Raw genomic sequence first — 23,682 nt, forward strand, 5'->3', positions numbered from 1 at the left:
TATGATCTTACATAAGCAACACACACAAAATGTTAGTGGAACTCAGCAAGTCAGGCAGCATCTTTGGAGAGGAACAAACAGTCAACATTTCAGACCGAGACACTCCATCAGGTCTCAGCCTGAAACATCAACTGTTTATTCCCCTCCAAGTTCTTCAAGCATTTTGTGTGTGCTGCTCATATTCGATCAGAGAGGGGCATGTTTGCAAATGCAGCCAGAGCTTTGCACATAGCTAGATTGCTCAAGATTTCCAACATCTGCAGAACCTCTTGTGTTTATGATTGTTCAAGAATTTCATATACATGTTTCCAAAAAATGTGATGACATGCTAATATAAATTCAAGTTTTTTTCCATTCACTACAAATAGAGGTTCTTAGCAGATACTCAAGTCCAATATTTCTACAGAAGACAAAATCATAAATTTGCTAGTGAATTCTGGCAGTTTTTATAATTACCTCTTTTATAAGTAACTTTAGCATCATTAAGAATAACTTGAGAGTGAGAGAGAGATTGTATAGTAAATCTATGTTGTTGCATTGATTGGTCAATTGTTATTACACCAATCCTAAGCATTCAGTGGTGCAGAAGTGGAATTCATTTACTTAGAAATATCCTTCAGTCTTCTGTAAAAGAAACCACTATGTAAGAAACATGATATTGATTGAATGATCAATGTGATATACTACTCAAATTACCTGTTGGAAATAATTTGTTCTTGTGCAACATTTGCCATCTCATCAATAATCCTCCACTCCATGACCATCAGAAATAAACAAAACAACAAAGCTGGTGCAATGTTCTTCAACTTATCTAGAAGGCAGGGGATGATGGTCAAAGAGTCGGAGTCATACAGCACAAAAACAGAACCTTTGACTCACCATCTTCATGTTAGCCATCAACACCTTACTTATGGTAAACTCTTAGTCTGTAGCATACTATGCCACAGTGATTCAAGCTCTTGCACAGATTCAAGCTCTTGCTCAGATGTTCAACTATGATTAGAGGAAAGTGTCCTATTCCAATCACTAGTGTCTTAGTCATAAAGTTATACAGCATAGAAACAGGCCCTTTGGCCTGACTCATCTATACTGACCAAGATGTCTATCCAAGCTAGTCCCATTTGCCTGTGTTTTGGTCCATATCACTCTAAACTTGTTCTATCCACGCATCTCCCTTTATGCCTTTTGAAGTTAAAGATTACAATTAGTTTCCAGGACAATGAATTGTCACTATTTGAAAGAAACATCAATTTTCTTTTATATCAGTTTATTTACATGTCCCAGTTTCAATTCATGATGAACTATGTTATGATAACAAAATGACAACCCAAAATTCATTGCAGAGGAGGCAATGATGGGTTTCTGCTATTTGAAAGATGAGCTGAATTCAACTCCCAAGAAGTGCTTCTCTTTCTAAGGAGCTCAATCACAAAGTTTTTGCTGAATCCACCATTGCACACGAAGGGAGTATCACTTCATCCATGGCATTTTCTTTCAATGAGGCATTAAACAGAGGCCTTGCCTTCTCACGTGAATAGAGTTGCAACAATGACCACACTTCATTCACTGTGAAGCACTGTACAACAACCTTTGAGAAAAGTGGTGCATTAATTCAGTTCTCACTGCAAGCAGAAAACAATGTAAAGATTTATACACGAAGAATCTGCAGCAGAAGCTTTGCAATTCCTAGCTAACAGTCTTTATAAAACTACATGCTAACAGTTGAACATCAACACAGTAATGAAGTTGTAACTCCATCTGCTTAGTAGATAAAGATGAACCTGGTGTAATATAGAAGTCTAGGACATTTGACTTCCCGCCAGGACTTCAGACAGAATATTGGAGTCAGACTCAACAGGCTAAATCTTATTTACCGCTAGCCAGTTGTTTCATAGAGAATGAATGGCAACATCCTTCTCATGACTCTACTCATTACAAACATTGAAATGATAAAGTCTGATGCGCTGGAGCTTAGATGTCAGTGAATCTGACCTGCTGCTCTCCTGCTACACAGTCTAGTGGCAAAGCTTTGATGTGCGGAACGGAAGTCCAGATCAGCTTCTATTTGCTAAGGCAAGCACAACTAAGCATTGCACTAATTTAATTTTTACTTTTATTTAATTTGCTATAAATTAAATTGGGTGCCAGGATAGTGTAGTGGTGAGTACAACACTCTTACAGCTCAGGATGTTCTGGAGTTCAAAGTTCAATTCCAGTGTCCTCTGGAGTCTCTGCATGTTCTTCCCATGGAACATGTGGGTTTTCTACAGGTTCTCCAGTTTCCTCACACAGTCCAAAGGCATGGTTAATTGGCCATTGTAAATTGTCCCGTGATGAGATTAGGGTTAATTGGGATTGTCAGGGGTTGCTGGGGCTGGTAGGGCCTGCTCCATGCTGTATTGCTAAAGTAATTAATTAATTAATTAGATTTCTAATAGTTTTCGTAACACTGAACTATTAAAGACACTTAAAAAGGGAAAAAAGCTTTTGACAATGGCAAACTAATGACCAGTATCTACCACCTCACACTTAATCACCAGTTACAGTTTAATCAATTAACCCCACACAGAGCTGCAAAAGATAAATGCAGATAAGGGAAAAGCTCTGGGGCTGAGGTCGGTGAGGGTGCAAAGAGGATGGATTCAAGTGAGAATGACAAGCCAGAACAACCACAAACCAACCAAATATCCTGGAGTTGATTAAAACCGACCAGATTTCCTCACTCAAAATAGGGTCAGAACTCACTTTTATCAACATGGATAAAAAAAACATGATATTATAAGGAAGTGGAGGGATTAATTAGTAAATTTGCTGATGACACAAAGGTTGGAGGAGTTGTGGTTAGTGTGGAGGGCTGTCGGAGGTTACAGCGGGACATTGATAGGATGTAAAACTGGGCTGAGAAGTGGGAGATGGAGTTCAACCCAGGTAAGTGTGGGGTGGTTCATTTTTGTAGGTCAAATATAATGGCAGAATATAGTATTAATGGCAAGACTCTTGGCAGTGTGGAAGATCAGAGGGATCTTGAGGTCTGAGTCCATAGGACACTCAAAGCAGCTGCGCAGGTTGACTCTGTGGTTAAGAAGGCGTACGGTGTATTGGCCTTCATCAATCATGGAATTGAATTCAGGAGCTGAGAGGTAATGTTGCAGCTAAATAGGACCCTGGTCAAACCCCACTTGGAGTACTGTGCTCAGTTCTGATCACCTCACTACAGGAAGGATATGGAAACTATAGAAAGGGTGCAGAGGAGATTTACAAGGATGTTGCCTGGATTGGGGAGCATGCCTTATGAGAGTAGGTTGAGTGAATGTGGCCTTTTCTCCTTGGAGCGATAGAGGGTGAGAGGTGACCTGGCAGAGGTGTATAAGATGATGAGAGGCATTGATCCTGTGGATAGTCAGAAGGTTTTTCCCAGGGCTGAAATGGTTGCCACAAGAGGACACAGGTTTAAGGTGCTGGGGAGTAGGTACAGAGGAGATGTCAGGGGTAAGTTTTTTACTCAGAGTGGTGAGTGCGTGGAATGGGCTGCCAGCAACGGTGGTGGAGGCAGATACGATAGGGTCTTTTAAGAGACTTTTGGATAGGTACATGGAGCTTAGAAAAATAGAGGACTATAGGCAGGCTTAGTAATTTCTAAGGTAGGGACATGTTCCGCACAACTTTGTGGGCCGAGGGGCCTGTATTGTGCTGTAGGTTTTCTATGTTTCTATATTGACAGCATTTCTAACTGGAAAAGAGATGGGGTTTAGGGTTTTGGCAATTCAAAGTGCATTGACCAATATAGGAATGATTTTACAAAGGTAAAAAGTGATGAGATCATATTAGCATTGGAAAAGAAGCATGTGATATTTTAAATTGAATGCCTGTACATTAACAAGTATTTTAAATGAATGGGACAGTGATATTTAGAATAAAGAAATTTCAATGACATCAAGTTGATAAAGGTAGAAAATGTGATGGCAAGTACTGTATTGATCAAGTTTCAGGGAAACAAAGTCACAGGTGTCAGCACTGGGTGTGCTGAGGCAAGCAATGTTAGATGATCTTCACAATGATCTGGATATGGCTAGAAGTTCATCTCAAAGCCAAACATACTTGGTACATCTCAGACAGCTTCCAAAGACCACTGGTCTTCTCACTCTCCATGGCTTAATCTATATTCTTTTTGACTAGGGACAGCTTCTCTGCCACCGGTTTTTGTTGAAGCTTGCTGTGCACAAAATGGCAGCCATTTCTTCTAGATTATAATTAGTAATTACATCCCAATATTTACTTTGCTGGAAAATGTTTTATATAATTTGAAAGGCATTGTAGTACTACAAGAGCTTTCTTTCCTTTGAAAAAGGCATCTAATAATAATATTTAAAACCAATATGAAAACAGATAATCAACTCATATAGCTTCCATTTCATCCAGTGGTTAATCTTGCTCATTTTACCTTTTGCAGTCACTGTTTCTGCAACTTGGCAAATAGCCAAAAGTCTACCATCACCTCTTTAAAGGCCGAGTCTGTGTTATAAAATACCCCTCTAATTGTACATTGTCCAGCAATTTAAGTTTAACCATCTGTTAGAGAATTACTACAACCACTATTCCTCACACATTAGGTCAGAAGTGCCGCATTATAACAGCTATTAGTTAATAACTGAGTCGATAATTTCACTTAGAAGTTGGTCCTTCTGCAATGTTTTGCTCTGATACAAAGCCAAAACTTTCCATCAATGCAAACTGAATTACAAAATTGGAGAGAGAAGTTAGAAATTTGGCAAGAAGTGTGAGACCACTTCAAGGAGGTAGTTTCACATTATAGTCAGCGCAAAACAAATTTCAAAAGTTTCTGAGTTATCTAAACTACAATTTTAACCTTTTCAATTCTGGCAATAAACTGACATTTATTTGGCATCTTGTTAAAAGTCTCAAATTTTGAAAGGAAAGAGAAATACTTCAGCAACACACACTAAATGCTGAAGGAATTCAGCAAGTCAGGCAGCATCTATGAAGTAGAAGAAACAGTTGATGTTTCAGGCCAAGATCCTTCATCAGGATTTTCATTAGTAATGCTCTAGCCTTCTGTACACAGCACATTTTCACAATCAAAACAGGTCAATATGTTTAAATATACTGCCAAGTGTCACTGACTGTGATTGAAATAATCGTTGGGAAAACAATGAGTTATCCACTTCGCTTGAAGAATATTGAAGGATTTTAAACATCCACCAGAACCAGAAAAGGCAAAGGCAGACATCCCACCTCTCCCAGAAGTTCCGGGAGCCTCTCCAAATTAATAGTGGCTCCCTGATGCCTGCAAATTACGTACAATGTCCCGAAACTTGATTTTTTTGAGAGCAAGCGTGAGAGAGCGCGCGAGAGAGAGCGAGCGCAAGAGCAAGAAAGCGAGCGTGAGTGAGAGCGACCACGAGAGAGCAAGAGAGTGCACGAGAGCAAGAAAGCAAGCACGAGTGACAGCGACCACGAGTGAGAGACCGCGCACGCGCACGCAGTAGAGAGAGAGCGAGAGAGTTCCAAAAAAGTCAGAGTGGCAGAGTGTTCCAAAAAAAAGAAAATATAAAACGTACGTCACCCCAGACTACACTAAAGTGTACCCCTTCCTAATAGGGGTCAAAAATAATGACAGTGTTGTTCGCTGCACTGTTTGCAACAGTGACTTTTCTATTGCCCATGGTGGGTTAAGACTGGACATGTTGAGATGAGTTTAACAGGTGTCATCCGTTCATCAGCATAGCTAACTTTATTTAAACTAGCTGGCTAGCTGCTAAGGAGCTACTCTATTACAGACATCCCACCTCTCCCGGAAGTTCTGAGAGTCTCCCACAAATTGATAGTGCTACCTCCCTGAAATGAGTTTTTGCAGGGTGGGATGTCTGGATGCTGGCTATCTTAAAGAAAGGACACAAAATCAATTGTGGTAATAAGAGGGCTCCCTCCTGGTTATTAAACAGTAACTCATTGCCAGAGTCCCCCTCAGCTTCCCCCCAGTAGCCTGTATCCATCTAATTAGAAATACTATGCAGCAAATCTCAGAAAAAAATAAAGGACAATAGGGAGCAGCATCAACCACTGCATGTAGCCTTCTCCTATCTCACAAAAACCTTTGATATTATCAGCACCAGAAATATATCATCATTCTGCTGCTACTACATGATGTTATGCAAGCCGTGATCCTACCAGTGACCAAATCCCCATGCACAATGAGGTCAAGCAAGGCTGTGTCATTATGCCAACCTGCTGCTTGAACTTCCCTGCTGCAACACTATATTTCCAGTAGGATTGACTCTGTGATGAGTTAAGCCATGGGACACATGGTAAACTGCTTCTTCACTCCAGTACAAACAGCACCCCAACCTCAGTTATTGATTTAAACTAAGTAGGCAAAAATTGTGAATGTCTACATTTGCAGAGCAAGCTGAATCTAATTCCTTCACATTAACAAACAACAGGATGAAGCTTTCACTTCATATAGGGAAAACAAAGCTGCTCTACCAACCGACTGAAGCCACACAATTCTACCTTTGAAAACATGGGCCATTTCCTGTATCAACAAGTAAACTTCTCTAAACACCATAACAGTACAAGAAATAAAATCAGGAATGGACTACTTGGCCATTCAGAAAGATCATGGTTGATCTCTTACCTCAGTGTCATTTTCCATCACATAGTTCATATCACTTGATTACCTTAATATGTTAAAAAATTGTCTTGAATATATTCAGAGACTAAGTTACAAAATCCAGCTTGGATTGAGGACTCCATAGCTTCAGCTCCTTAGGAGTTAAGAAACTTTTTCTCATCTCAGACCTGAATGACCAACCCTTTGTTTTCAGTTAAAGAGTTAGCAATGCCTCAAAGCTTAATCTGCAAATGCAGACACACATAAGTTTGGTCTGCTTACTGTAACTCAATGACTGAGGCTGGGGTACTCATTGTACTGGATCTGAGATGCAACTTACACAGCTTCCTAATTGCCGCCTGGCTAATTCCACTTCAGAGGCAAATTTATTGGAGATGCAGTATTGCAGCAAGGAAGATTGAGAAGATTGATACAATGATACAGACTTGCATTACCATCATGCACGGGGATTTGTTCAGCAGTGGAGTCGTTGGTTGGATCAATACTTGTATGACATCAGGAGCAATAGAACAGAGCAGAAAACACTACAACATAGTACAGGCCCTTCGGCCCATAATGTTATGCCGACCTTATAACCTACTCTAAGATCAATCTAACCTTTCCCTCCTACACAGCCATCCATTGTTCTATCATTCATGTGCCTCACTAAGACTTTCTTAACTTCCTCTAATGTACAATCAGTGGCCAGTTTATTAAGCACACATGCAATTATCTAATCAGCCAATTATGTGGCAACAACTCAATGTACAAAAGCATGCAGATACGGTCAACAGGTCCAGTTGTTGTTCAGATCAAACATCAGAGTGGGGAAGAAATGTGATCTAAGTGACTTTGATGGTGGAAAGCTTGCTGGTGTCAGACTGGATGGTTTGATTAGCTCAGGAACTGATCTCCTGGGATTTTCACACGCAACAGTCTCTAGAATTTACAGGGAATGGTGCAAAAAACAAAGAACATCCAGTGAACAGCAGTTCTATAGACAAAACGGCTTGTTAATAAGAAAGATCAGAGGAGAATGGCCAGACTGATTCAAACTGACAGGAAGGTGTCAGTAACTCAAATAACCATGCATTACAACAGTGGTGTGCAGAAGAGCATCTCTGAATGCACAACACATTGAACATTGAAGTGAATGGGTTACAGCAGCAGAAGACCACACTGGGTTCCATTCCTGTATCCAATAAAGTGGCCACTGAGTATTATCTACCTTCACTACCATTCCTGGCAGGGTGGTCCATCACTCTCTGCAAAAAACATACCTCTGACATCCCCAGTATACCTTCCTCCAATCACCTACAGATTATGCCCCTTCATATTAAACATTTCCACCCTGGGAAAAAACTCTCTGGCTATCCACTTAATCTATGGTTCTTATTATCTTGTACAACTCTATCAACTCATTTCTCATTCTTCTTCACCTCAAGCCCTATCTCACTCAATCTATTCGCACAAGACATGCCCTCTAATCCAGGCAGCATTCAGCATCCTCTGCACTCTCTCTAAAGCTTCCACATCCTCTCATAAGGCAACCAGAACTGAATACAATATCCAAGTGCAGTGTAACAAAAGTTTTATAGAGCTGCAACATTACCTCATGACTCTTGAACACAATCCCCCAACTAATGAAGGCCAACACACTCTATGCTTTCTTAATCAACCTATCAACTTGTGCAGTAACCTTGAGGGATGACTGACAGTTCTAAACAACCCAGAGAAAACATCAACTGTGCAACAACCTTCCAAGCCTATTAATAACTTTGCATGTTCAATGTGATCACCTCTCATTCTTCTAAATAAGAAAATATACACCTGGTCTGTGTAATCTCTCTAACACATGAATCAGGACCAGAAGTTGAGGAAGAGAGGTTACTTTCTTATTTGTGTCTGTGTCATTAGCAAAATCAGAACAAAACAGCTAAATGAATGATAAAAAGTTCAAGACCCGCACCGATTTCTCTTGCCCTTTACAACTTGTGAACCAGAAAGAGAACCATTTATATCTATTCCCTGTTTCCTATTGACCAGCTAATCTTTGATCCATTTCATTCTGTAATACATACACAAGCTTTTGTTTTCCCCAATAATCTTTGAAGTAATACTTTATCAAATTCTTTCTGATATCTGAGTACATCAACCAGTCCCCCTTTATCCAAGGCACATAGCACTTCCTCGAAGAACTCCAATAAAGAGGTCAAACATGATTTCATGATATCCTTTTCATAAAACCAGATTGATTGGCCTGATTATCTTGGATTTCCCTAATTTTTTTTGCTATAACACCTATAATAATATCTTCAATGTTTTCCCTAAGACAAATGTTAAGCTAATTGGAGACTGACATCCTACTCTCAAAATAAATGTACGTGCAATTTTCCAAACCTTCCCTGAATCTAGAAATTGTCCTCAAAAGGCAAGCCATCTTGTAATCAGTCTGACAAGTTTTGTTGCACTTCCTTTAATACAAGCTTGCATCAAACTTGATACCTCTTCCATTCACAGGAACACAGGGTCTGTAGTGAACATTCAAGGTGTGTTCTCATCTGTTCCTACATAACTTGAGTAAGATATCTTAATTCCTGAACTTAAGTCTTCTTAAAATTAAAGTTGTCTTAAAATTTGTTCAAAGACTAAAATATGTTTGAAAAATCTCCTTATTGGTGGAAGTATCTGCAACAGAATGATGTGAGAGTGTTCAATAGATAATGAATTTCCAGAAGAAATGACTGAAGCTCTGTTTCTCCACAATCAACAGGTGATAAAAGTGGAGCCAGAATACAAACAACTATTTCCAATCCAGTGCCATATATATATGAAGTAAGGCTTCAAGAGGAGAAAGAAATGTCAAATGATACACAATTCATGGCCTTTCATGTCTTCTGTTAAAGAATATTACCCTTATGCAAAGATTTGTTTATTGTGTGTTGTGTTTAATGATTGTTGTACTAAATCTTTTTGTAAATGTTTGCACAGAATTCAATAACTATTGAACAGGCTTTGTAGTAAATGCCTCAGTACAGACAGTATCGAGTATCCTAGTACTAAACTAAAGAAAGAATGAAAAATTAAACAATTTCCAAAGAGCACACTTATCAGGGATTTGCATATTCAATTACTGCAGATCTCAATTTATAATTTCCTTATTTTCTGAATCAATTGCACTAAAGTACAGATATTGCTTTCCTTGGTTGCAGAGTGGTGTCTCTTAATCCTGGCACTCAAACAAAATCTATCCTCGAATGCAACTATGCAACTTTGCCTGCAGACATTGAACAAAAGTAGAAAACAAAGCATGCTAGGTATACATCCAAAGCGCTATACAAGGGTAAAATATTGGGTGCACAGTTAGTCCAACTAATTAACATAGGAATTATTCCATAGGTAGCAAAGAAAAGGGGTCAGAGATGAGTTATAAACATGAGAAAATTTGAAGATGCAGGAAATCCAAAGCAACACACACAAAATGTTGGAGGAAATCAGCAGGTCAGGCAGCATCTATGAAAAATAGTAAACAGTCGACGTTTTGGACCGAGACACTTCTTCAGGATTGAAAAGGAAGGTGAGAAGTCAGAATAAGAAGGTGGAGGGAGGGAAAGAAGAAGAACAAGGTGGCAGGTGATAAGTAAAACCGAGAGAGGAGGAGGGGTGAAATAAAGAGTTGAGAAGTTGATTGGTGAAAGAGATAAACGGCTGGAGTGGGGGAATCTGATTGGAGAGGTTAGAATATCATGGAAGAAAGGGAAGTGGGAGGAGCACCAGTGGGAGATGATGGGCAGGTAAGAAGATAAGGTGAAAGAGGGAAACAGGAATGGAGAATGGTGGAACAGGTGGAAGTTCGAGAAATCAAAGCTCACACCAAATGTTTCAATCGTGAATAAAATCAACCTGATGACAGAGCAGAGATGGAGGAAATTATTGAGTTTAAAAGTAGAAATGCTCACCAATGAATTCATCCTACTGTAAGAATTAGGAAATAAATTACATTCAAGACATATGCATGTTGGCCTTAGTTGGAAATAAAACAATCAATTTACCATCTCTACAGTAATCTGGAGGAACCTTCAGCTCAAGCAAATGATATTGGTAAAGTACTGAGCCAAATCACACTTACTGTTATCAACATACGTGTAAGAACAAAACAACATGGTTATGGATGATAACACCAAGGACAATAGTGATGAGGAGAAACTCAACATGATGAACTGAACGAGGAAACAGTAAACCATACATAATACAGCCAAATGAAACAGCGTTACTCCAGGGCCAAGGTGCAAAACACAGTACCAACAATTACACACAGCACACAGCACACTGCACACATAGCACATATAAGATAGCAAACACAAATAAGATATCAGTAAAATAGAGTCACACAATAAGTTATAGTCCAAGACCCTGAATCCATTAATGTTGCAGCAATCTGCAATTGAACACAATGTGGCTTGTCTTCAGCCGAGCAAACACCGAAGGCAGCACCCACTCCAGCTTGGATGCAGTGCCATACCGCCTCCGGTGGAACGCACCAACTCCAGTGCCCCTCTCTTTGGTGGCTGTAAACAGGCGACACCACAGCTTGGGGTGTCCTCACTATGACCAACGCCATGCTGCTCCTTTATCATTCACCCTTGCCACCCACCAATAAGTCAGTGAATTGGACTTGCAGCATTCCACATTAACAATGTCTAACAAGGTCTTTTGATCATAAGAAAAGTGACTAAGACAATCACTTGCTGTCAGACTGCACACAGCATTCACACACTGACTCCTCCGATGTCTCTCTGATGAAGGTAGAAGCACACTCCAAACCAAGTCCAACTCCTTCAGTTTCTCCACCAACAAGCAATTCACTGATGGGGTAGACCTTCAGTACTTTAAGTTCTTAATATTCAGCAGGGTCTTGTGATCATAAAAAATGTTTAAAAAAGACAGTAACATCTTTGATTGACTCAAAGAATCCACTGTGATTGAATGCATCACCATCTTACTGGAACTCCCACACAGACACGAATACAAAGATAAAATGGTCAGCTATGAAAATGGGTACATGGGATATCTCCATGTACTGCCACTGTTTTCTCTGGTGCACTTTTGACATACATTGAAATTTGTGCACGTGGAGACAGACAGACAGACAGACACACACACACACACACACACACTCACTCTGAGTATTTCACCGGTTTACAGTTCATTTATACTGTTTAAAATCAGTTTACCTATCTTGCACTGATTAGTCGGTCACTCTGCAGAGATGTGCCAAAATGGTCTGATATACTTCAGATATAAAGATGTGCAGTAAAGAGCATCCTTATGTGCTGCATCACTGCATGATACAGAAACTACACTGCAGTGGACAGGAAGGCTTTACAATGGGTAGTCAAACTGCCCAACACATCACCGGTACCAGCCTACATGGCATCAAGGACATATATACAGAAAGGTGGTGGAAAAAGGCCAGCAATATCATGAAGGATCTTACCCACCCTGCTCATGGATTGTTTGTCCCAATTCCTTTGTGGAGGAGGCCATGAACAATTGTTCATCCCAGTTTGGCAAAAGAATAAATTGAGGAAGGTAGTGTACCCGTGGCTGAAAAGGGAAATTGGGGATAGTATCAATTCCAAAGAAGAAGCATACAAATTAGCCAGAAAAAGTGGCTCACCTGAGGACTGGGAGAAATTCAGAGTCCAGCAGAAGAGGACAAAGGACTTATTTAGGAAGGGGAAAAAAGATTATGAGAGAAAACTGGCAGGGAACATAAAAACTGACTGTAAAAGATTTTATAGATATGTGAAAAGAAAAAGATTGGTTAAGACAAATGTAGGTCCCCGACAAACAGAAACAGGTGAATTGATTATGGGGAGCAAGGACATGGCAGACCAATTGAATAATTACTTTGGTTCTGTCTTCTCTAAGGAGGACATAAATAATCTTCCGGAAATAGTAGGGGACAGAGGGTCCAGTGATATGGAGGAACTGAGGGAAATACATGTTAGTAGGGAAGTGGTGTTAGGTAAATTGAAGGGATTAAAGGCAGATAAATCCCCAGGGCCAGATGGTCTGCATCCCAGAGCACTGAAGGAAGTAGCCCAAGAAATAGTGGATGCATTAGTGATAATTTTTCAAAACTCTTTAGATTCTGGACTAGTTCCTGAGGATTGGAGGGTGGCTAATGTAACCCCACTTTTTAAAAAAGGAGGGAGAGAGAAACCGGGGAATTATAGACCAGTTAGCCTAACATCGGTGGTGGGGAAAATGCTAGAGTCAGTTATCAAAGCTGTGATAACAGCACATTTGGAAAGCAGTGAAATCATCGGACAAAGTCAGCATGGATTTGTGAAAGGAAAATCATGTCTGACGAATCTCATAAAATTTTTTGAGCATGTAACCAGTAGAGTGGATAGGGGAGAACCAGTCAATGTGGTATATTTGGATTTTCAAAAGGCTTTTGACAAGGTCCCACACAGGAGGTTAGTGTGCAAACTTAAAGCACACGGTATTGGGGGTAAGGTATTGATGTGGATAGAGAATTGGTTGGCAGACAGGAAGCAAAGAGTGGGAATAAACGGGACCTTTTCAGAATGGCAGGCAGTGACTAGTGGGGTACTGCAAGGCTCAGTGCTGGGACCCCAGTTGTTTACAATATATATTAATGACTTAGATGAGGGAATTAAATGCAGCATCTCCAAGTTTGCGGATGAGACGAAGCTGGGCGGCAGTGTTAGCTGTGAGGAGGATGCTAAGAGGATGCAGGGTGACTTGGATAGGTTAGGTGAGTGGACAAATTAATGGCAGATGCAATTTAATGTGGATAAATGTGAGGTTATCCACTTTGGTGGCAAAAACAGGAAAACAGATTATTATCTGAATGGTGGTCAATTAGGAAAAGGGGAGGTGCAACGAGACCTGGGTGTCATTATACACCAGTCATTGAAAGTGGGCATGCAGATACAGCAGGCAGTGAAAAAGGCAAATGGTATGCTGGCATTCATAGCAAGAGGATTCGAGTACAGGAGCAGAGAGGTACTACTGCAGTTGTACAAGGCCTTGGTGAGACCACACCTGCAGTATTGTGTGCAGTTTTGGTCCCCTAATCTGAGGAAAGACATCCTTGCCAAAGAGGGAGTACAAAGAAGGTTCACCAGATTGATTCCTGGGATGGCAGGACTTTCATATGATGAAAGACTAGATCGACTAGGCTTATACTCGTTGGAATTTAGAAGATTGAGGGGGGATCTTATTGAAACGTATAAATTCCTAAAGGGATTGGACAGGCTAGATGCAGGAAGATTGTTCCCGATGTTGGGGAAGTCCAGAACGAGGGGTCACAGTTTGAGGATAAAGGGGAAGCCTTTTAGGGCCGAGATTAGGAAAAACTTCTTCACACAGAGAGTGGTGAACCTGTGGAATTCTCTGCCACAGGAAACATTTGAGGCCAGTTCATTGGCTATATTTAAGAGATAGATATGGCCCTTGTGGCTAAAGGGATCAGGGGGTATGGAGGGAAGGCTGGACAGGGTTCTGAGTTGGATGATCAGCCATGATCATACTGAATGGCGGTGCAGGCTCGAAGGGCCAAACGGCCTACTCCTGCACCTATTTTCTATGTTTCTATGTTTCTATGTAGCATCCATGACAGGCCCATCAGACAAAAAGTTACTTTCCCCATGCAATAAGGCTCCACCGACTAACACACCCCATTACATCCCCCTATCACTACTTTATCATTTCCTGTCAAAATCACCTTATGTACAGATACTCTTGTACCTGTTATGTACATACTGTATCATCAATCTATGTATATAAGCTATCTTATATATTTATATTTACTGGCTTTTTATTATTGTGGTCTTTATCAGTGTGTTTTTATATGTAGCATTGGATGTGGAGTAACAATTATTTTGTTCTCCCTTATAGTTGTGTACTGGAAATGACATTAAACAATCTTGAAGCCTTGAAATACTGCTACGCTGCACATACCTCATAATGGTAGTTCATGCAGGTCAGATTTTTCCAACAACGATCTCCACGTATCTTAATCAGCCCCTGTTAATATAACAAAAGGTATTCACTTTAGATTACAACTTCAGTAACAAATACATAAAACAACAATATACAGAATCTGAACAATATTTGCTGCAATGTCATCATTAACTGACATCAATGTTTACATAAACAATTATTGATTCCATAGCCAACAAACTATCTGAAAATGAATAATCTGGAAGGAAATTATAGGCCAGGTCACTGCAAAATTTCTTTAAGAAACAAAAGCAATACACACAAGATGCTGAAGGAACTCAGCAGGTCAGACAGCATCTATAGCAGGGGTTCCCAACCTTTTTTACGTCATGGACTCCTACCATTAAACAAGGGATCCATGGACCCCAAGTCGGGAACCCCTAATCTATGGGGAGGAATAAACAGTCAGCAATTTGAGTCAAGAGCCAACTCATGAGGGGTGTCGGCCTGAAAAGTTGACAGTTTATGCCTCTCCATAGATACTGCCTGACCTGCTGAGTTTCTCCAGCACTTTGTGTGTGTGCCAACCTGTTTAATCTTTTTTAATTGCTGCATCCGCGATTCCCGTAACCACTAATAATGACACTGATGTATTCACATTGCTACCATTCGGGAGGAGGTGCAGGAGCTTGGAGACTCACACTCAACATTTTAGGAGCAGCTTCTTCTCATCCGCCATCACATTTCTGAACAGTCCATGAACTCGTGAACACTACCTCACTATCTTGCTCTCCGTTGGCACAATGTGTTTATTTTGATAAATTTCCTACTGTAACTTAATTTTTTTTAATGCATTACACAGCTGCGGCATAAAATCAAACTTCACAACATATGTCAGTGATAATAACCCTAATTCTGATTCAGGTAGGCATCTGTATTGGCACATGTATGCATTGCAAATGAGAACTTCTCCTGTACTTCAATTCCAAAACAAATGAGGGATAACATTTTTGACCCACTGAAAATGGATTAAATTTCTTCATCACTGCAAATAATAAAAATGAATCAGTGGCCTACAACAACAAAGACACCTGGATGAGGGCAATCCCATTGACAGGAAGATACACAATCAGATTGCATGGCCCTCGAGCTATGTAGCCTGACATGGGCCTTTGAAGTGTAGGCAGATTCTGATTAGAATTATAATGTAACAGACCAAAGAACACATCAGTAGCCAGAAAAATCTGATCCAATCTCCGCCTTTTCTTTCTCAAATTACAGGGATATCTCGAGGTGATCTCACAAGAATTCTAGAGGCATACTGCCAAAGCTGTCACCAAGGAGACACCACTTTATAGGAAAGCATGCAAAAGAACAGAATAGGATGACAGAAGATAATCTCGATAACCTTTTGCCGTTCTCCAATTAGTTCTGTTATTAAGCTGTAATATTTCAAATGGAGCTTCAGATTGGACACCACTATAACTTTTGTTAAGTGTTCCTTCCTTCATTCCACATTGCTTCATTTCATAGATAATAAACACATGGACCAAAACATTTCATGAATATTCTGGATGCTCTTTGGAATCCTGTTAAGTCAAATTTTGGAGAACATATTCCTGTCATTTAAATGGATACTACCGCTCATTCCAAGCCAACTTCAATTTTTATTTTGTCCCATATAATTTAAACATTAATTCTGCATGCATAACAACTGTGTAGCTTTTAAGTAGTGCATAAAATGCAACCTTTACAATCAAAGACAATAGTAAAAATGTTTCTATCTTCCTTTTTGCTGAATACTATACCAGTGATCAAACAGAATTTCAGAGGAGCCGGGGCTACATATTTGCAATCCTGCCAATTTTTATGGCAGCTCAGCCTAGCTACAGGGCTTTTAGATAAAGAAAGAAGATAAAGAAAAAGGACATACAGTGGGGAGATCATCCATATGGCCTGGTGGCATGCATGACACAGTGTACTGAACTCTTTCATCGCTTACCAGCTGCGGATTCTCGAGTGGACTTGGGTATATAGCCAAAGCTAAAATTACCCTTGATGAACCAAGAGAGCACTATTCGCGCAACAGAAACAAAGCTGGCATTGAGCTAAAGGAAACAAAGAATTAAGATTTAAGAAGGACCCTAAAAGGGGTGAGAGTTGGAGGCATGGTGAGGTGTGGGAAGGAAATGCAGAATTGAATGGAGATGCAGTACAAACAAGAGGAAATGAAATTCTTACAAAATTGGTGGAGGGGGACTATTTAAAAGCAAAAATATGAAAAATAAGATGACAAAATTTAATTGCATATTCTTTAATTTGGCAACAAAAGTGATTTACTTAAATTATAGACTTACATATGAAAGTGTCACATTGCAACCATCACTGGATAAGGCCTACAGTTGGGCAGGAATGGCAGCTCAGCTTGGCATTGGGATTTTCAGATAAAACAGAGGAGGATAAAGGGAATGTAGCAAATTTGGTTTAAGAAAACAATTAAAGCTGGGAGGAGGAATGATATGTGAGAAAGACTAGCCAAAGAGGTGATATACAGCAATTTGAATGGAAAAAGAAAACAATATCAGCTATCACATTACCAGGATTGTTCCAGTGACTTCAAAAGTCAATGGATATGGAAGAGCAAAATTAGAAAGAAATTTCTTAAATGTGAAAAGCAAATACAGTCACAGAGTAAAGGGTATCAAAATGTTGCAATTTCCTAGAAATATTTTCAAGATAACTTTTTTAAAATTTGCACATAGCAGGCCATAACAGGGAGGCAGCAGTTCTGAATGTGCTGAGCAAAAAACCTCACCAGTGGAGGGTGGCAGTGGGAAAGAAGCAATCATAATCTGATTAGAATTAGCATAAATAGATCTGAGGAGAGCCAAGGTACCGGTGACTCCTGTTTCCATCCAAGGGGTCAGGGTGGACATGGTGGAGGATTACAAATACCAGGGGATACGAATTGACAATAAACTGGACTGGTCAAAGAACACTGAGGCTGTCTACAAGAAGGGTCAGAGCCGTCTCTATTTCCTGAGGAGACTGAGATCCTTTAACATCTGCCGGATGATGCTGAGGATGTTCTACGAGTCTGTGGTGGCCAGTGCTATCATGTTTGCTGTTGTGTGCTGGGGCAGCAGGCTGAGGGTAGCAGACACCATCAGAATCAACAAACTCATTCGTAAGGCCAGTGATGTTGTGGGGATGGAACTGGACACTCTGACAGTGGTGTCTGAAAAGAGGATGCTGTCTAAGTTGCATGCCATCTTGGACAATGTCTCCCATCCACTACATAATATACTGGGTGGGCACAGGAGTACGTTCAGCCAGAGACTCATTCCACCGAGATGCAACACAGAGCGTCATAGGAAGTCATTCCTGCCTGTGGCCATCAAACTTTATAACTCCTCCCTTGGAAGGTCAGACACCCTGAGCCAATAGGCTGGTCCTGGACTTATTTCCTGGCATAATTTACATATTACTATTTAACTATTTATGGTTTTATTACTATTTATTATTTATGGTGCAACTGTAACGAAAACCAATTTCCCCCGGGATCAATAAAGTATGACTATGACTATGACCAGGGGTCCCCAACCTTTTTCGCACTGCGGACTGGTTTCATATTGACAATATTCTTGCGGACCGGCCTACCGGGGGTGGTGCTGGTAGGGTTGCCAACGGACAAGAGTAGCAGTCAAATGCTCTGGGTTTACCCCGAGAAAGACTACAATGACCATGAAGCCTTGCGCGGGCACCAGCGCGCATGCGTGACTTGCGCATGCGTGTATAATTTTTTTTCTACAAATTGTTTTTGGCGATTCTGTTCGGGGGTGTTAATCACGACCGGAATATTGGTGATGAGTGGCTAATACACTCAAAATTTCCTTCCTAAAAGGATTTATCTAACGAATTTAATATTAAACACACAGCGCATATTTTCCTCGCATGAATATAGTGATAAGTCAATTACCAGGGGAGCTTGAAGTAAGTGTTGAACGAACTTCCAGTAGAAGTGGTAGAGGCAGGTTCAATATTATCATTTAAAGAAAAATTGGATAGGTATATGGACAGGAAAGGAATGGAGGGTTTTGGGCTGAGTGCAGGTCGGTGGGACTAGGTGAGAGTAGCGTTCAGCACGGACTAGAAGGAGAGAGATGGCCTGTTTCCATGCTGTAATTGTTATATGGTTATATAAGTCAACAGCATCATAACATTTTAAGTAACGTTTGGATATTAAACACGCAGCGCATATTTTCCCCGTATGAACATATAAAATCATTGCAACACACCAATATCGCTGAATCAGTGGGAGCCCTGGGCTTGTTTCCCTGTAACAACACGGTCCTATCAAGGGGTAATGGGAGACAGCGATTCTCGAAGGGGGTTCCTTGTGTCCAGTCTATTCCGCAATTTAATTTTCGTTGCATTCATTGCAGAGATATGTTGGAAATGGAAGCAACGTTTTCAGTGCTTTCGTGGCTATCTCAGGATTTTTAGCCTTGACCTTGATCCAGAATGCCGGCAGAGATGTTATGTCAAACATACTTTTTAGCCCGCCGTCATTTGCAAGCTCGAGGAGTTGATCTCCTTCCCACGCTGAAATGGATGACGCGCGGGTAATGACCTCGCATGCGTAATGGCTCAACAGTGGGCGTGACAGGGAATGAGGAAAGGTGCAGCTGACTCATATCGCCAAATCATATCGCTTCCTTGCGGCCCGGTGGTTGGGGACCGCTGACTATGACTATAGAAAAGGGAAAAGATAAATCATAAGTTATAAAATATTCTTTATAGAGGCAGAATGAGGTATGATATAGTCAAAGTAAATCAGAAACAGCTACTTTGCAGAAGTCAGTATCAGAGTGATAAGAAAAATTAATGGAGAAAATTCATGGGTTCAAATCAATCAAATTCCCAATAACAGAGTGACCTTCCATTTTGAGACGCAATGGATACAAAAAAAATTATAACAATTATCAAGAATTAATCTTGGCAGGAATATAAAGTAATATAGGAGGTACACTGATGAAATTATAAAATGAAAACTAGGAAGACAAAGAAGATGAATCTAAAGATATTATCAAGTAAAAGCAAGGAAATCCCACAAAGATTTTGTTCATAACTATGTGAAAGCATACAAGATAGCAAAGTAAACTCTTTGAAACCAAATTGAGGCAACATAGGAAAGTAGAAGATATGTGCAAAGTTCTGAATGTCTATTTTCACTCAAGAGACTTCAAAATTAAAAGAGAATGTGAAGCACTATATGTGTGTATGTGGGGTAGGGAGGAGGGTGAAGGAAGCTGAGAGAGGGTGAGAAAGATGGAGCAAGATGGCGGAGAGCAAGAGAAGGAGAGAGAGGAGGAAGAGGGAGAGGAAGAGGGTGAAGAGGGGGAGGGGGAGGGGAGAAGGGGATAGATTTTTGGGGGGAGGAGGGATGGGGAGGAGGGAAGCGGAGGGGGAAGGGGAGGAGGAAGGGGAAGGGGAGGAGGAAGGGGAAGGGGAGGAGGATGGGGGAGGGGAGGGGGAAGGGAAAGGGAAAGGGGAAGGGGAAAGGGGGTGGGAAAGGGAGCAGGAAAGGGGAAGGGGAAAGGGATGAGGAAGTGGTGGGAAAGGGGTGCAATGGGGAAGGGGAAGGAAAAGGGGTGAGGAAGGAGAAGGGTGGGGAAGGGTGAGGGAAAATGGGTGGGGAAGGAAAAGGGGTGGGGAACAGGGAAGGGAGTGGGGGAAAATGGGTGGGGAAGGAAAAGGGGTGGCGAACAGGGGAGGGAGGGGAAGGGTTGGGGAAGGGGAACTGGGGAGTGAGTGGAGGGGGGGCAGAAAAAGGGAGTGACAGGGGAGTGGAAGGAGGAGAGAGAGAGCGAAAGAGAGCAGAGAGGGGGCAAAGGGAGAGGGAGAGGGGGCAAAGGGAGAGGGAGAGGGAGTGGGAGAGGGGAGGGGGAGAGGGAGAGGGAATGGGAAGAAGGAAAGGGGAGAAGGAAAGGGAACAGAGAGAGATAAAGGGAGAGAGGGAGAGAAAAAGTGTGTGGGGGGGAGCAAGGGAGGGAGAGTCCAGAGTTGCACATCTCTAGAAATTAATAAATCATCAAACCTAGATAAAAACATATCCCAGCACATTTTACAAATAGAAGGGAGCCAAGGTCCCTGCTCCCATGTTCCACTCATCTTACTGGCTGACTAACAAATGACTATGTAGCACCATGTTTAATTAAACAGGGTTAATCAGAAAAGTATTTGTAAAGTCACAATGGATCAATGGACTGGAGGAGAAGGAGCTTAGGAGAATCAATGCTGCCTCACGGCGACTCCTTCGCTTGCATCTTCGGAAACAGCTCTATTTCCATCTTTAATATCTCTATTTTTCCCTTTCAGGGTTCTTTTGAAGACCCTGACCTGGAGTTACATGCTAACTACAGTTCTTTGCGGGAATGGGACCTCCTCTCGGGGTTTCACGACTGGCCATTATTTGGCACGCTTTGCTCACCTTCGGAGGTCCGAGATTTCGTGGCTCTGGAGATGGAGGGGATCGGAGGTCGACAGCCGGGCAGGAAATCGGTGTGTCATGGGAGTCAGAAGTTCTAAGGCTGTGTACCCAGAGACCCAAGATCTTTGGGCACAGAGCTTGGAAAAAGCGATGCAACGGACTCTTAACATTGTAAACCAGCGAGTTGTTTGTTATGTCTCCCCTCTCGCTGTGAAACGGAGACATCTCTTTCTCCCTTACTAGGGAGACAGAGAGCCTGTGTGGTATGTCGAATACCAGGTAAAGGAGTAGAGCAGTCTTTGGAGTACTGCCAGTCTGTGTCTTTGTTGTTGCTTTGCTCACGCTTGAGTGCTCAGTGGTGGGTGCCAATGCTTTTTTTTTGCCTGTGTGGGGAGGCGGGATCGTTGCTTGCTGCCACTTACCTGCGGGAGGGAGGGGAGCTGGGGGGACTTTGGGGTTCTAACATTTAACTGTCATTCATTCTTTGGGGGCACTCCTGTTTTTCGTGGATGGTTGTGAAGAAAAAGCATTTTAGGATGTATATTGCATATATTTCTTTGACATTAAATGTACCTCTGAGGACTCTTCATCTCATCTCATGTTCTCAATTTTTTTTGCCTTTATTTTTCTTTCTTTCTTGTTGTATTTGCAGTTTGTTGTTTTTTGCATTGTCCATCCAGTTGGTGTGGTTTTTCATTGATTCTATTATAGCTATTGGATTTGTTGAGCATGCTTGTAAGAAAAATGAATCATATACAGTATGTACTTTGATAATAAACTTAATTCAAAATTTGAACTTTGGACAGTGAGTGGCATACCAGGTTACAAATCAGCTCAATGATAGAAGGCAATGAGTAATGATGAATGGGTGATTTAACATCTACACATCTGTGCGCAGTCAGATTTATACAGCTCAGCAATAGGTCCCTTGCTTTTCATGTTCATTGTACTTTCATCATTAAGAATGTGATGCAAGTAACTTTGACCACGGAATGATTGTTGGAGCCAGAGGGGATTTGGCAATTATCTCAAAAACTGCTCATCTCCTGGGATTTTCATGCACAAAAGTCTCTTGAGTCTATGAAGAATAGTGCAAAAACAAAAAATATCCAGTGAACAGCAGTTCTGTGGGTGAAAATGCTTTGTTAATGAGAGAGGACAGAGGAGAATGGACTAGTTCAGGTGACAGTAACTCAAATAACCACAAGTTACAACAGTGGTGTGCAGAAGAGCATCTCTGAATGCACAACATGTCAAACCTTGAAGTGGATGGACTACAGCAGCAGAAGACCATAAACATACAGTCAGTGGCCACTTTTTATTAGGTACAGGAGGTATGTACTGCATGAATGTCAAACAGAATTCAGTCTTGAGAACTAAAGTGTGAAGCCTTTGCCTCAAGGCCAGGGATATATCATAAATATGATTGTTACAAATGAGAGGGACAGACAGAGTGAGTGTTTATCAAGGTTTGAGATACATCCAACAGAAACTGAAGTATGAACCATTAGAGCAGTTATTGTGATAAAACTATATAAAACACAAGTTAGTCTAATTCTGAGGGAAAGTAATAATAAAAGCAGAGAAGATGCGGTGAAGATTTAATGTCTTAATTATAATTATGGAGATATACTGACCAGGCTGGGCATAGTTTGGGGAAGCTCTGCAGAGGAAATGGAAGAGGCATTAAGTAGGTGAGCGAGAAAACACTGAAGATGGTGACTTCCCTCCCAAATATAACTAGCCTTCACTTTGGTTAATATACACTGATTAAACAATATTCTGACCAAATATAAATATTTAGCATGCAGCATGCAGTGAGTATAACAGGAGAGGTAATCTGATTTACATATTATCTTTATCAAGAAATTACCTATCATTAGTAGGATCACCAGGAAAATTCAATACAGACTCAGACTGGGCGAGATGAACAAAAACTAATCAAAAGAGTGAGAAAACTGTGTTTCAAAAAGTATGGTTGATGCAAAGGCATAATCAGAGATATGGGAAGCAAATTCTGGAACTTGATTCTTTGCAGCTGAAAGCAAGCCTCCACATGGTAAAATGGAATAAAACGGATTAAAATAAATTAAAATGGAGGTGTGTTTTGGAGCAGAACCAAGATCAGAGAACTCTACAATTACAGGGGATTAATTTCAAGACTGCCAGTTTAGCTGGTATGTAGCCTCACTCTACGGTAGGGACATCTGTTCCAATGCAGACTGCTTTTTCAGTGCCTTTTAATTCTCATTTGAAAAACTGTTTTTAATTCTTAATCTACTTTCAACCTTACCCATCAAATGACAAATAAGTTACAAAATAGCAGTCTCAGAATGATGAATGGTCTGCTATCCTCTGTCTGCATTCCTTGCAAAAATTGGTACTGGGCCCTTAAATACACAGAACTCAAACCAATGCGAGACTACGCTGTAGTATCTTCAAATACAGACTGAAGTGATTTGAGTCCTAAGTTAAATACAGCAGATTCCGGTTACTTAGGCCATCAGTTCATCAGGACAGTTGCTTATTTGGAACAATCAAGAAAATAGCTGGGATTCCCTTCGTTTACTTAGGAATC

At 40.9% G+C, this 23,682-nt stretch overlaps 1 protein-coding gene across 2 annotated transcripts in view; it reads right to left on the reverse strand.

The window, feature by feature from the left end:
- The window catches only part of lmf1 (lipase maturation factor 1), a 784,937-nt gene that overhangs the window by 353,272 nt on the left and 407,983 nt on the right, over window positions 1-23,682 (reverse strand). For both annotated transcript variants that reach the window (XM_063057364.1, XM_063057365.1), the window contains one exon: window positions 14,630-14,695. In XM_063057364.1, the coding sequence (XP_062913434.1) occupies window positions 14,630-14,695 (66 nt within the window). The remainder of the gene's footprint in view (window positions 1-14,629; window positions 14,696-23,682) is intronic.

The sequence above is a fragment of the Mobula hypostoma genome, chromosome 9, assembly GCF_963921235.1.
Source record: "Mobula hypostoma chromosome 9, sMobHyp1.1, whole genome shotgun sequence".
NCBI classification, from domain to species: Eukaryota; Metazoa; Chordata; class Chondrichthyes; order Myliobatiformes; family Myliobatidae; genus Mobula; species Mobula hypostoma.